Source organism: Zosterops lateralis, assembly GCF_965231275.1.
Source record: "Zosterops lateralis genome assembly, chromosome: 6".
Classification (NCBI taxonomy): domain Eukaryota; kingdom Metazoa; phylum Chordata; class Aves; order Passeriformes; family Zosteropidae; genus Zosterops; species Zosterops lateralis.
In genome coordinates this window covers 44,162,382-44,175,456 of record NC_139761.1, presented here as the reverse complement: position 1 = coordinate 44,175,456, position 13,075 = coordinate 44,162,382, and the positions used below count along the sequence as shown (strand labels likewise).

The following is a 13,075-nucleotide window of genomic DNA, read 5'->3' as shown; positions in this document are numbered from 1 at the left end:
TTCCTCTTCTAACTTGATAAAGAACCAGAATGGGTTGTATGTTTTGTGGTAGTTGCTCATAACATTGAAGGGAAAATGTTACAGTGGCACAAATTTGTTGTTCAGTTTTGTATTTGGGCCAAACTATGAAGCATGTTCTGGGAAATGGATCAAGTACCTCTTTATGGAAGAGAAATGTGACCACCATGTTTAAAAATTATCTTTTTCCTCATTAAAACTGTGAATTATTTTGACTTTTTAAAATGAAGTCTGCCCACTAGTTCTCAATAATCCTAGATATTTGTGGGATATGACTTCAAATAATGTTTTGATTATCAAAGTCAGACTTGTCAAGTTAGATTAATGAAACTGAGAACACTTCTTTGCATCCTATAATGTATCATATAATGTATAATGTTTTCTACTTGCTGTTATTGAGAAATTATTTTTGAGTACATATGTATAGTATAAGACAATTGTTAACTCATACTTTAACTTGTCAATCATACTTCAAGTACTACAAAATTTTATTTGGTAAATGAACACAGATAAGCATTCACATACATAACATAGTTCATTTTTCTGTTTATTAGTCCTGGATGAGAAGTTGCAAGAAACTTTCTAAAGAAAGTGCATGGACGTAATTCAAATGGGAATTGTGAGTGTTACAAAGAACATTGTCTGGATGCATTTCTAACCATGACAGTCATGAGTAATATTAAACTGAAACTACCATGGAAAGACTGAGAGAAAAAAATGTGTATTTGCTCATGCAGTCTTCTGGGAACATTGACCATCCACCTCATTTCCACAAAACTCAAGTGTTTTGGGTTGCATGATCCTGATTGTGTTGCTGTCTTGGGGGCTTTAGGGAATAACTAACTCACTTTCTGCTGTTGGTACATTTTAAAATGTCAGGATCCTTGATGGCCACTTCGGTCATTAAACAATGTTTCCATTTCACATTTTAAAAAAATTATAGAGTAGTTTGGCCTGGAAGGGACCTTTAAAGGTCATCTACTCCATTCCCCCTGCAATGAGCAGAGACATTGTCAAATACACCAGGTTCCTCAGAACCCCATCCAACCTGACCCTGAATGCTCCCAGTGATGGGGCATCCACTACTGCTCTGGGCAGCTCATTTCTGTGTTTCACCTCTGTCATTGTAAAAATCATCCTTACACCCAGTCTAAATCCTCCCTCCTTGTTCTGTTGCTATTGGCCCTATTAAGAAGTCTGTCCCCATCTCTCTTCAAAGCCCTCTTTAGTAACTATTGAAAGATTGCAATAAGGTCTTCCTGGCACCTTCTCTTCTCCAGACTGAACAACCCCAACTCTCTTGATGTTTCTTCATACAAGAGGTGCTCCCTCCCTCATCATTTTTGTGGCTGTTCTCTGGACCACCTCTAACACATCCGTGTCTTTCCTATGCTGGAAAGATTCAGGAGCTGGATGCGTTTCTCCAGGTAGGATCTCACCAGAGCAGAGAGGCAGAATCACTGGCCTTGACCTGCTGGCCACACTGATTTTTATTTATCCCAGGCTATGTTTGCCTTCTGGTCTGTGAGCCACAAGCTGCCACATGACAGCTTTTCATCTGCCAGTACCTCTAAGAGACTTGTCACCAATGGCCACGGGGACATTGACATGATGACCAGTTCCCCAGGATCCAACCCATCCCTCATCCATGAAACAGTTCACCCAACAAATCCTTATTTCATCAATTTACAGAGAACAGTGTTGTAAGTCCAGAGAGGTGACATTTATAGCCCTTGTTTGTTCACTGGTGTAGTCATTCTATCATGTACAGCCACTTGGTTGGTCAGGCTGAACTGGCCCTTTGGTGAAGCTGGCCTGAATCACCTCCCTGTCCTCCATCTGCCTTAGCATTGCTTCTGGAAAAAAAGGGGGCAAGGAAAAAATAAAAACAGAAGAATTTTGAGCTGAAAAGCATATAATAAGGAAAGAACTGAAAAAAATATTAATTTCTAAGTGTTTCTTTTTAGCTGTTTCTGACTACTCCAAGCAATACAGCAGCTGGGAGAAATGTGTTGTTTCCTATTGAGTGATAACAATCCTTAATCCTGGGTATTAGAGAAAAGGGAATATGAAGCAGAAATGAATCTTGCCATTGTATACAGTGTACCTTTTATGTGTCTATTTCTGTTCTGTAACTGAACACAAATTCAAACATAATAGTTCAAGAAAGAGCCTCAAAAATCAGGTGCTGGAAAGCTGCTTTTACAAAACTGGTCTAAAAAGATGCTCTTCTTTTTTGCCTCATAACTATATTTAAAAGTTCAGAAAGGTAGTATCTCTCATAGTAATGTCGGAATACTCCTTTGGTATAGAGAATCGGATGACAAGAGGTCTGATTTGCTCTGAGGCCAAGGACTGTGCTGTATCCTGAGCTCTGCCCTCACAAGAATCCCACTAACATGGCACACAGTTGCTTTTACACAGTTCTGCTTCTGCATATGGATTTACTGAGCCAAGACGAAGTCACTGAAACTTGAAATCAACTGATTTCTGCAAAGTAGATATAGTTTTCTAGTGGAAAGGAGAAATAAACATTAAAAAAGTTTATCAGTGAAAAAGGTAGATCATCAGTCTGGAATACTAGGGTCACAAAGGCTTTATTAATTTAAAATATATGCTTTAAGCTGGAAAAAATTCCACAGCCTGAGTAAAGAAGGAGGATGACAGGAGAAAGGAGGATGTAATGCTTTTGGTGGATTTCAAGATGGATTTCAAGATGATCAACAAAACTTCAGGTCTAGGAATTCAGGGTTTGTGAATTTCCATTTCTCTTGTAATGTGCCTTTTTTTCTTTGAGCTCTTTGGTGGGCATGCTTGTAAGTAAGCTTAAAAAAAAGAGCATCATAGTGAATCTTTTGTTCTATTATCTTTCAGATTCATGCACTTACAGTTTCATTTGTGTTAAGCTGTTAACTGAGAAAAGAGTTACACTGAAAAAGTACTCAGTTGAGAGAGATAACCATGTGCTTGTTTTGCAGGTACACCTGGTATCAAAGTTCTTATGCCTGCCCTTTCTCCAACAATGGAAGAAGGAAACATTGTGAAATGGTTAAAAAAGGAAGGTAAGATATCATTTTCTGTGGTCACATTTTCCATAATTTTTCAGCTGTGTAAATCTATTCTGTAAAAATAAGATCATTCTTCCTGGTTATAGATGAATATTTTGAAGCAAAATGTTTGGTGTATGGATGCTGTCATCATGAACTATACCTGCATTGAAATTGTTCATTCTTGAAATGCTTTTTTGCTTAATTGTCTTCCAAAAGGTTGCATTGATCATATTTTTGAAAAATTTCTATTAGGCTATTCCATGGTATGAGTGTATGTGCAGTTTTCAGTTCCCAGTGTTGTCATGCTGCTCAGTAGTTTTGGAAGTTTGAGAACCATTGACTTTGGGAAAGGTATCTCTTTCATTATTCTGCTGTGGTATGGAATGCCATGAAAGAGATGGTATTTTTGAATATCTTTTTTGATATCTTAATTATAGTTTACAGTTAAAACTGAGAGAAATTTTAATTACTTTCATAACCCAGTACCAAATGGGGAATTTTTTTCCCTAAAAGAACCCTATCTGAAAACCAACCTGCTCGTCCAAAAAAAGCCTAAACTCTGTGGTCTGACAACTGTGTGCTTCTGTTAAAATAGTTTGGAGCAACTGGATAAAAAGTCTGTCAAGTTTTGTCTTCATGTAGGTTGTATGTAAATTAAAAATGATCTGTAGAAGAGTCAGCAGTTCCTGTTCTGTCAGGACACACTTGTCCTGTTTACTCCTACCCTGTCCCTTCTTCAATTTAATATTAAACCTGAATTTTGACACTAGTTTTGGATTCCAGGTAGCTTTTGTCTATTGGTACAGGATGCATTGCAGGGTTTTGGATAGCAATAGGAATATATCTTCACAGGCATTTTTAGATTTCCTAAAGAGATGAATACATCTGCAGGAAAATATCTTAAAGCTTATTACCTTTGACAGACGCAGTTTGGATAGCTGAAAGTGTTTTGACTATTGTGCCTAGATAAGCCTTTTCCTTTGGCTTATCCTTTTAAGTGTTGATACAGCTTCCATTGTTGTGTTACTGGAATACTTTGCTTTCCTACATTTTTGAATCCATTTTGAGAGGTGGCTGAAAGGCAGCTTCTTGCTCTGGTAGTGGACTTGGCCTTTTGCTCATGAAACTTTCAGTAAGAATTTCTGCAGAATTTACTGGGAACAATTCAGAAGTTTAAGTGTATTAAAAAAAATTACACTATTGTTCTTGAAACTTGAGGCTTCAGTTAATGAAGTCCAAGATGATGCAGAGAGGAAAGAATGATCCAAAGTCCTTTTTTATATTTGTTGTCAATAATTGTAAAACATTAAATATTAACAGTAGCCTGTTTCACAGTAATTATAACATTCAAAATTGCCAGAGAAAGCAAAGAGAGCATGGTAGGAGTTGAAGTAGATGCCAGTTTGCTCCCTAACATGAATGAATCCACTTTCCTCATTAAAAAAAGTGTTAAAAATTGTATAGCTTTTGCTTTCTTTCTCAGTTCTTGCACTAGCCTTCCATCCTAACACAAAGGAAAAGAAAGCTTCACACCTATTTTAATTAAATCAAAATCAAATCTTAATTGATAATTAGACTTTGAAAGAAAATTATTTTAGTATTTTTATTACTCTGTTTTCTATTGAGAAAGAAGACCAAACCCAAATATAGTATTTTATCTTATTGGCCACATCTATGATCATAATTAGTTCCTGTCAATACTTTTGTTTCCTCTAAGAATCTGGACAATGGACGTAAAGGCAATATTTTTAAAAAATAAGATTAATTTTGAAGAAAATAGTGATTTAATGCTTACACACCTCTCTGTAAGGGATGCTCTTAACTACTTAATTCTCTAGAGTGTTTGCCATGTAAAAGTAGTTTTATTCCTGAATATAAATGTTCAGTCTAATGTCAAAGAAAAATAAATATTTTTAAGCAGTTGACAGAAGCAAGCTTCTTGCATATGAAATGTTTTTCCCACTGTATAACCAGAAGAGGTCAGTATAGTACTATTTTGATAATCTTTCTGTTCTTTGTGTAAATATCAAATGTTTTCATTTTACGGTTTCACAGGATGGACAGATAATTTCATCACTGCAGAAGGGAAAGCACTGAATTTAATTGATAGCTTTACTTTTCCTTCTCATTGTTAATGCAGTTTCATGTTGATTCCTGTGGGTAATAAAGTCATTCTCACAAAGATAAAACTATGTTTCTAAAAACTTGTATTTATTATGTATGAATTTAATGTTGATGAAAGATGGTAGAATGACAGCCCAGGAGACCAGAATGCTCTTGTTAATGTGGGCAGAAAACAGAAGATACAACAGTGCTGGCAGCATCCACACGCAGTGTAACTCTGCTGCCTTTTGAGACATCAGCTCCAGGGACCTCAGTATCTGTGTTCAGTCAACTCTGATTTTATTTGCAACATTAAGAAATGCAGTTTGTATCTTGTGATTTGGATTCTTGTCTGTCAGTAGTTGAACAGAGCACCAAGGCTATTGGATGCCAATTGGATCTCCTGGAAGGAAACTCTGCTTCAGTGGAGATTCTAACCACTCAGCTTAGACATGGGAATTTAATCATTAAAACCAAAAACAAATGAAGAAACAAAAAACAAACAATAGAACTGAACCCCACTCAAGCATTTTCAAGGGTGTTATATATAATCTCAGAGAGCTCTGGTTGAGGCAAATACTGCTCTCTCAGTTTAACGTGTAAGAGCAAAGATCTGATTTTCAAAAGTGTTCTTTTAAATCCTAATTATTGGGAAAGCTGATTTGTAATTGATATCAAACTGGGCATCAGTTAGGAGCTCTGACAAATATTGCAGTCTCTGATGAAAATAACTATGGTCCTTTCTATGCTCTTGGGTACTGAAACACACACAGGACTTGAATGCTGCAATGAAGTGAATTCTTAAGAATTCTTATACTGCATTTATTCAATTGCCTTTCAAGTTTGTGGTAATTTTATGGCTGCGGCAATGAAGAAAAAAAAAAGTTGTGGAAAAGTAGTCTCTGAAGACTTTTCCTGTTGCCCTCCCTGTGCAAGACAAAGTTAATTTTCCATGAACAGTCTCAGGTACCCACGTTGGGGTGTGATGTGTGACAAACACATGGATGAAGGTATTTGCTTGGCTGGCCTGCTCTGCTGGAGGTACTGCTCTCAGACTCTGAGCGCTGACATTTCTTTTTAATGGTGCAGAACTCTTGCAGTCTGATGGCAGATTAAGATACAGAGTTAACCTCCTTTCTGCTTGCCAATCTTAGCTCTGTAAATTACAGAATTTGCCCAACAATTTGATTTCTTAACAGCTGAGAAGTACTTGCCTAATGATCTGATATATGGCCTACTTGAATTAATGATCCAGTGAAATTAAAACACTCGTATAGAGCCTGGAGTTTTGACTTCCTCTTATAAACTCTTCATGCTCTAGTTATTGCAAAGTGGAATGTGGTTGTTAGATTATTACATTAAAAAGATGAAGTATATTTCTCTACCAATTTCTGTAATAGGAACATTTATGACTTATAAAACAATGTAGGTGAATGAGCCTTTGATGTTTTCATTCAACACAGATGAGGTACACACCTCATTTTCCCTTTTTAATTCATGTAGTCCTGAAACAGGAAATGATTTTTTTTTTAATAGTGTTGTTTCTTACCTAAGTGTAGGTGGTAACCTACACTAGGTTTTAGTTCTGCTCCTTAAGCACAGTAGAGTGGTATCAGTAGCTAAGCTAAATGCTTAGACAGGTAATGCTGTTGTAAGCATTTCTGGTAATGGGGAAATATTAAAATTTTTCTTAATATAAAATTGTAGTTATGTTTTAGGGTTGTATGTGTTGTCTCTATAAGGAGAAAAATCTGTATTTTGTTGAAAATCAAAACATTCAACTATCTCATAGCTTTTAATGTAACGTTGGTTTTAATGTTGGACGTCTAGTCAGTATTGATTTGTTGAAATAATCCAGACATATAATATCTTTATCAACTGCTAGCAGATACAGATATTCCTCAAAAGCAGAGGAAGAGTATGCTTCAGAATTAATCTTCGAGTTGTGTAATGTAGCAAAAGCAATTTCTAGCACTTGTGCATATTTTTATTTCACAAAGTATGAATGAATGCTTAAAAGACCTTTCTGAACTATATAGAAGATTAAGCAAGCTTGCAGCTATGCTTTCCCAAAGACATTAAAATTCCAGGGGTTTTTATTTGAATGTCTTTAATAATGTAGACACCAGTTACAGAACTACGATACCATTGTCCTAAGCAGTTTTAGATAGCTTGCTCTCACTTGTGGCTGGCAGTGAATATGGAAGGCTCAGTATTTTATTCATGGCAGTGCTACTGAGTATGGGGTTCTGGAAATAAATTTCATTGTGTGTGTTCTTCCTCTTGGGAAGCCTGGTGTACTTGGAATGTGTCAGTGTTCTGCCACAGCAATTTGTGGTTCTTGAATCTTGGTGATTTTATTTGAAAAGGAAAGATACAATATGATAAGTAACAATGGGGGATCAACTAGCTATAAAATATATAAAAGAAGACAAAATGACTATATTATATGGTAAATATCTATCTTCCATGGTTAAATAAATCTGAAAGGAAGTTTAGGGTAAGAATACTTAAGTTCTGTTGTGTTTTGCAGGTGACACAGTGAATGTTGGAGATGCACTGTGTGAAATTGAAACGGACAAAGCAGTGGTTACCATGGAATCAAGTGAGGATGGCATATTGGCTAAAATACTGGTAGGAATCCTGCATTTTTCAGTAGGATATTGTAACCTCAGACTGTTGTTTAGCATATTGCTTCAAAAACTAGTTTAGATAGCTAAATTTCTGGTCTGCATTCAGAAAAAGGAACTTGGTTGCATTCCTGGGAAGAAAAACTTGCTCTATTTGTGCCATGCGTGTACTAGATTATTGGTACAAGATTCTGTATGTATCTAATGGATTTTCACTTAACCTGGTTGTTTTGTATATTTTACACCTGGTGAATTATGTCCATGAAATATTGTAGTTTATGAAACCTCTTACTATGAGTTACAGGAAAACAATTAACAATCAGTTGGAATATGGAATTTTGGGTGGTACTTCACCCAGGATGTGTTATCTCTGTGCTAGATTGTCTTGTGCCAGTCATTCAGGGTAGAATGTTATAAAAGATGGGCTGACCTAGAGGACAGTTCTTGGAGTTAATAATTTTCTCTATCAAAATTAGATTGATTAAGCTTAATATAAAGAACAAGAACTGGGATGAGTTGGAAATTTTCCAAACCAGTCTCAGCTGGTGGTGTATTGCAGCTGTTTCTTCTCTCCCTCCACAATAATTAAACAACAGGCTGAATTGGAAGGATTTGGAATAAAATAAATAAAAATATGAGAGATGTGTACTTTCAGTAAATATTATGTCATTTGGTTAGGGAGGTCTCATTTAGGGACTATCTACCCATGTGGTGTGGAGCACATAATTATACAAATTAGACATTCTGGTGTTAATTGTAGTCCAGCTATTTAGGAGACAGCAGAAGGGGCATGGGTACAAACTGGTTCCTGGAGCCGTGAGAAAATTCTGCCCTATGCACAGTGAGACGTGTGTTTCTGCTGCTATTACAAAAGCTTTTTAGATTGGTATATTAGACTTCCTATCTCTGCTACAGTTGCATTTTCTTACATCAGCATGTATTTGCACAGTTATCCTTTGTAAAAACAGAAAAGGGAGAGTAGTTTCCTGTGTGGCAGCATTTGAGAAGTGATGTTCTGTTTGGTATCTTCCTTTTTTGTATAAGCAAAAGCAACATCCTTTGCAAAAGTGAACGTCTTGAGATAGATGGGAGGCAGGGGTAGGGAGGAGAGGGGGTGTAAGATGGAACTCAGCTGTAAATGAAATCTGTCAGGGCTTACAAAAACTGTCATTAGTGTTCAATTTCTATAGGATAACTTGCATTTAAGCACTAGTATATATAGACAAGAATTTTAAAAATATTTTTCCTTCTTTTAATTGCGTTGCTAAATTTGTATTCAACCATGGAACAACACATTTAATAGGTTTCACAGGTTCTATTTTGCTATGCCAGGATGAAGTCTCACATCAGAAGTATTTTTTAAATCTGTGTTTGGTCTCCATGTAGTTATTTAAACAATTGCTGGGCAATGCTTTCACTATTTTTAAACCTCTCTTCTTCAGTTATGAATGTTTCTGAAAATCTGTTTGCCCCTAATAGCCTTGACAAAATCTTGTGCAATCTATTCTGCATTTGCAGACACTGCTTTGTTAGATAATGTGATGAGGGGGAGATATGGGGATTCTCTCTGTCAAAAGTATTAAAGAATTAATCCTAGAGAGAGCTTTAAAAAAAAAAAAATGAAATTTGCTAAGTTTCTTAAACAGTAATTAATGATGGCTACAAGTAACATTAGTATTTCAGAAGCTGTGGGGTTTTTATTTCCTTTCTTGTGTTTCAAATGCATTGCCAGTTTCAAGATTTCACTGTGTATATTGCTCTTGTGGCACGTTTTTTGATAGATCAAAGCCAGACTTTCCAGCAGCTACATGATATCAGTGTCATGGAGCAGTGACAGTCAGCCTTGGTTATATCCATATCATCCAGTAACAATCCAATGCCTACAGCTGAACCTCAGACAGAGATGCCAGGAGGTAGAAAATTACTCTAATATCTTTCAAAATAAGGGAGGAGAGGCAGCTTTATTGGAGTAACGTGAACAACTCATTATGTAAACCAAATTTTTAATGGATTCTTTTAATCCTTCGAATCTAGAAATAGTGGGCCTAAGAATTAGAGTACAGAATAGATGGGGTTTTTTTTCCAGTCTCCTAAAAAGTACAGAAAGAAACTGATGATTCAGAAACTAAAATAACAAGAACAGCACTAAGATCAAAAAATTTCAGGGTTTTTTTTTTGGGGGGGGTTGTTGTTTTTTTTTTCTCCCTAGCTCAGGTGTGATCCTTGGTTGTTTTTCTGCAGTATCTGGTGGATATTTCTGCTCTGTATTAGGTATTCAGTAGATGTTTGTGTAAGACTTATAAAATGAGCTATGTCAGGTTTGTGGATGGGATGATGATTACTTACTGAAAAGATTGTCCTTCCAAGGGCCACTCAGAAGTTTCACATGTGATGTAGTTGATGGGAATTTAAGAATGTTTTGTTCCTCTGAGCTTGCATCTGGCTGAATTTCACTCACTTCCTAAAAGAAGTAAGACAAAAATGGTGTGCCTTTTGATGCCAGCTACAATTCTGAACCATCTTGACAGAGTTCGGTATGGAAAACTTAAGTCAAATGAGCACACTGTCTGCTTAATGCTTTGAGTTTTGCATTTAAATATAGGAGGTTCATTAGGTTAAATGCATTCAACTTCTGTAATTCTTCTTGGTTTTTCTTGACTGTATAATCTATGTATGGTTTAGGAAGAGCAGGCTAACAGTAAAATAGAATCTCATGCATATATATTTATTCTCTATCTGAATAGGTCTTTTAATGATCACATCATTCAGTGTAAAATGTGGTAAAAGATTAAATAACTGAATGAAATATTAGAAGGGTTATTTCAGAATGATGATTATTCTTTCAGTAGAGTTGTTTCTTAAATTAACACTGATTTTTTTTTTCCTAAAATACTTTACAGTTCAATTTGGAACAAAACAGATGATGAATGATTGTTTAAGAACTGTAATTAATTGTCGAGGAATAGGCTTAGAGCAGGTACTGAGTGTGCAGCTACAGTGGGAGCTACAGGTTGTGCCCTTGGTGGGGGACATGGTGGGAGCACCAGAAAAGGGGTCTTGATCTGGTGCTGACCTTTTGCACAGCAAAGGGCACAGGGGTGTGTGGCACTGCCCAGATGACTGGACACTGGGACACAGCAGGAGCCAAGGGCTCAGCAGGAACACCCCAGACCATTGGCAGCACAGACTGGGGTATAAAACCACAGGGATTCCTTTGTTTGTGGTCATTCCCTGGAGGTGCCAGCTCGAGCTGGTTTTGTGTTACTGGGCCACAATTAAAATTGCTGTAGGGATCCAGGTGTCTGAGATTCTGCTATGGGAAACCTTCACCTAGGGTCAATCTGGTGAGCAAGCCCTGTGTGAATGTGGGGACAGGGTGTGTAGGGAGCCAGGCGAGGCACCCATGGGGTCACTGGAGCCCCCCACTGTAAAGGGGCCTTGGTCTGCACTCACATGGTGGGACTGTGACTGCCATAGTGGCCCCTGGATGGTCAGACTGGAAAGCTTTCCTTATATTAGTATCCATTACCATTTTCTCATTCGCAACCTAAATGACAATTGGTATGGGAACCACTTCATATAAAAACTCCACTGCAGAAGGAGCCAGCATAAGTTCTGTCCCCTTTTCTTCCCAGTGGAGGAAATAAACATTTACTTTAGTATATATTTGTAAGTGATTAAAGCACTGTGCTGCAGTGGCAAAAGCCCCAAGGAAATTTTACTTCTCTGTTTACTTTATCTCCAGTTTTTCCTCCCTGTCATGGTCACCTGTGCTTTGTTGGTTTGTCAGCAAAGCTGGGATTTTTTTGACTCTTTCTGAGTCAAAACCCAAAACATTCAATGGTTCAATGGTCCATAGAATCATTGAATGTTTGGGGTTGCAAGGACCCTTAAAGATCATCTTGTGTCAGGGATGCCATTCACTGGATCAGGTTGCATGGGGCCCCATCCAACCTGGCCCTAAATGTTTCCAGGAACAGGGCATCCATAACCCTTACAGGCAACCTGTTCCAGTGCTTTACCACCTTTCAGTAAAGCATTTCTTTCTAATCTAAACCTGCCCTCTGTGATTATAAAACCATTGCCCCTGGTCCTGCCTGTCTAAAAAGGCTGGTATATGTCCTCCCTCCCTTTTATGAGACCTTCTTAAGTACTGGAAGGCTGCTATAATATCTCTCCAAAGCCTTCTCTTCTCCAGGCTGAGCAGCCCCAGCTCTCTCAGCCTATTTTTGGAGAAGTGGAGAAGCCCTCTGGTCATCTTTGTGACCCTCCTCTGGAACCACTCTTAACGGGTCCATGTCTTTTTGAGGACCCCAGACCTGGACACAGCACTCCAGGTGGGTTCTCACAGAAGTGGAGTAGAGGGGCAGACTCATGTCCCTCGCCCTGGTGGCCACATTCCTGCATTTGCCTTTCTGGGCTGCAAATCCACACTGTTGGCTTGTGTCCCTCCTCTCATCCCAGAACCCTAAAGTCCTACTTATCTCAGCTCTTTCTACATCTGAGATTCCAGGGTTCATTGGAGTTTATGCAGAGTTTTTGTTTTTTTTATTGTGAGTAATGAAAATGTAGCAGTGGCTCAAAAATCCAGGAAATGAAAAGTTAAGCAAAATGGTAATGATTTTTCTTTTCCTAGTCTAGTTCTGAGCTGTAAAGGCTGTGTGTATAAAAAGTTACTTTGATTTCTGAGTGCTAACTTTAGGTGTATGGGATTTGGGGCATAATGTAATGTTCCTCTCCTTATAATAGCAATTTTAATTAATTTCAGTCTTGAAACATCTTATTAATAGTAGCAATAAAATGTGATCTATCTTACTGATGAATTGTCATTAATATGCCTGAAACTTTGACATCTACTGGTTTTAGTTATATTAGGGCAGACAGTTTAATATGTAACTTAATGTTCTTAATTTAGATTGAAGAAGGAAGCAAAAATGTTCGTTTGGGCTCACTAATTGGTCTGTTGGTAGAGGAAGGACAGGACTGGAAGCAAGTTGAAATACCAGCTGATACTGGTGGTGCATCTTCTGTGGCTCCACCAGCACCTGCACCTGCCTCAGCTCCTGCAGCTCCTTCAGTTTCAGCCCCTCCTAAACTGCAACATCAACCTGGGAAATTGCAGTAAGTTTCTGTGTTTGTTAGGAGACAGAACTCTTCATTAGATCAGTAGAACTGAACCAAGAAATATTTTTTGTCCCTTTTTGCCTAGTAGTAGGCTGTTAGTTTGAGAGTGTTTCAGTATGAGTGAGGTGATAAACCTTGCAGGCCTAGACT

At 37.6% G+C, this 13,075-nt stretch overlaps 1 protein-coding gene across 1 annotated transcript in view; it reads left to right on the top strand.

The window, feature by feature from the left end:
* Window positions 1-13,075, top strand: part of PDHX (pyruvate dehydrogenase complex component X) — a 31,596-nt gene that overhangs the window by 3,569 nt on the left and 14,952 nt on the right. The window contains exons 2-4 of the mRNA XM_083863442.1: window positions 2,997-3,080; window positions 7,705-7,805; window positions 12,717-12,922. Coding sequence (XP_083719568.1) covers window positions 3,020-3,080; window positions 7,705-7,805; window positions 12,717-12,922 — 368 coding nt within the window. The 5' untranslated portion in view covers window positions 2,997-3,019. The remainder of the gene's footprint in view (window positions 1-2,996; window positions 3,081-7,704; window positions 7,806-12,716; window positions 12,923-13,075) is intronic.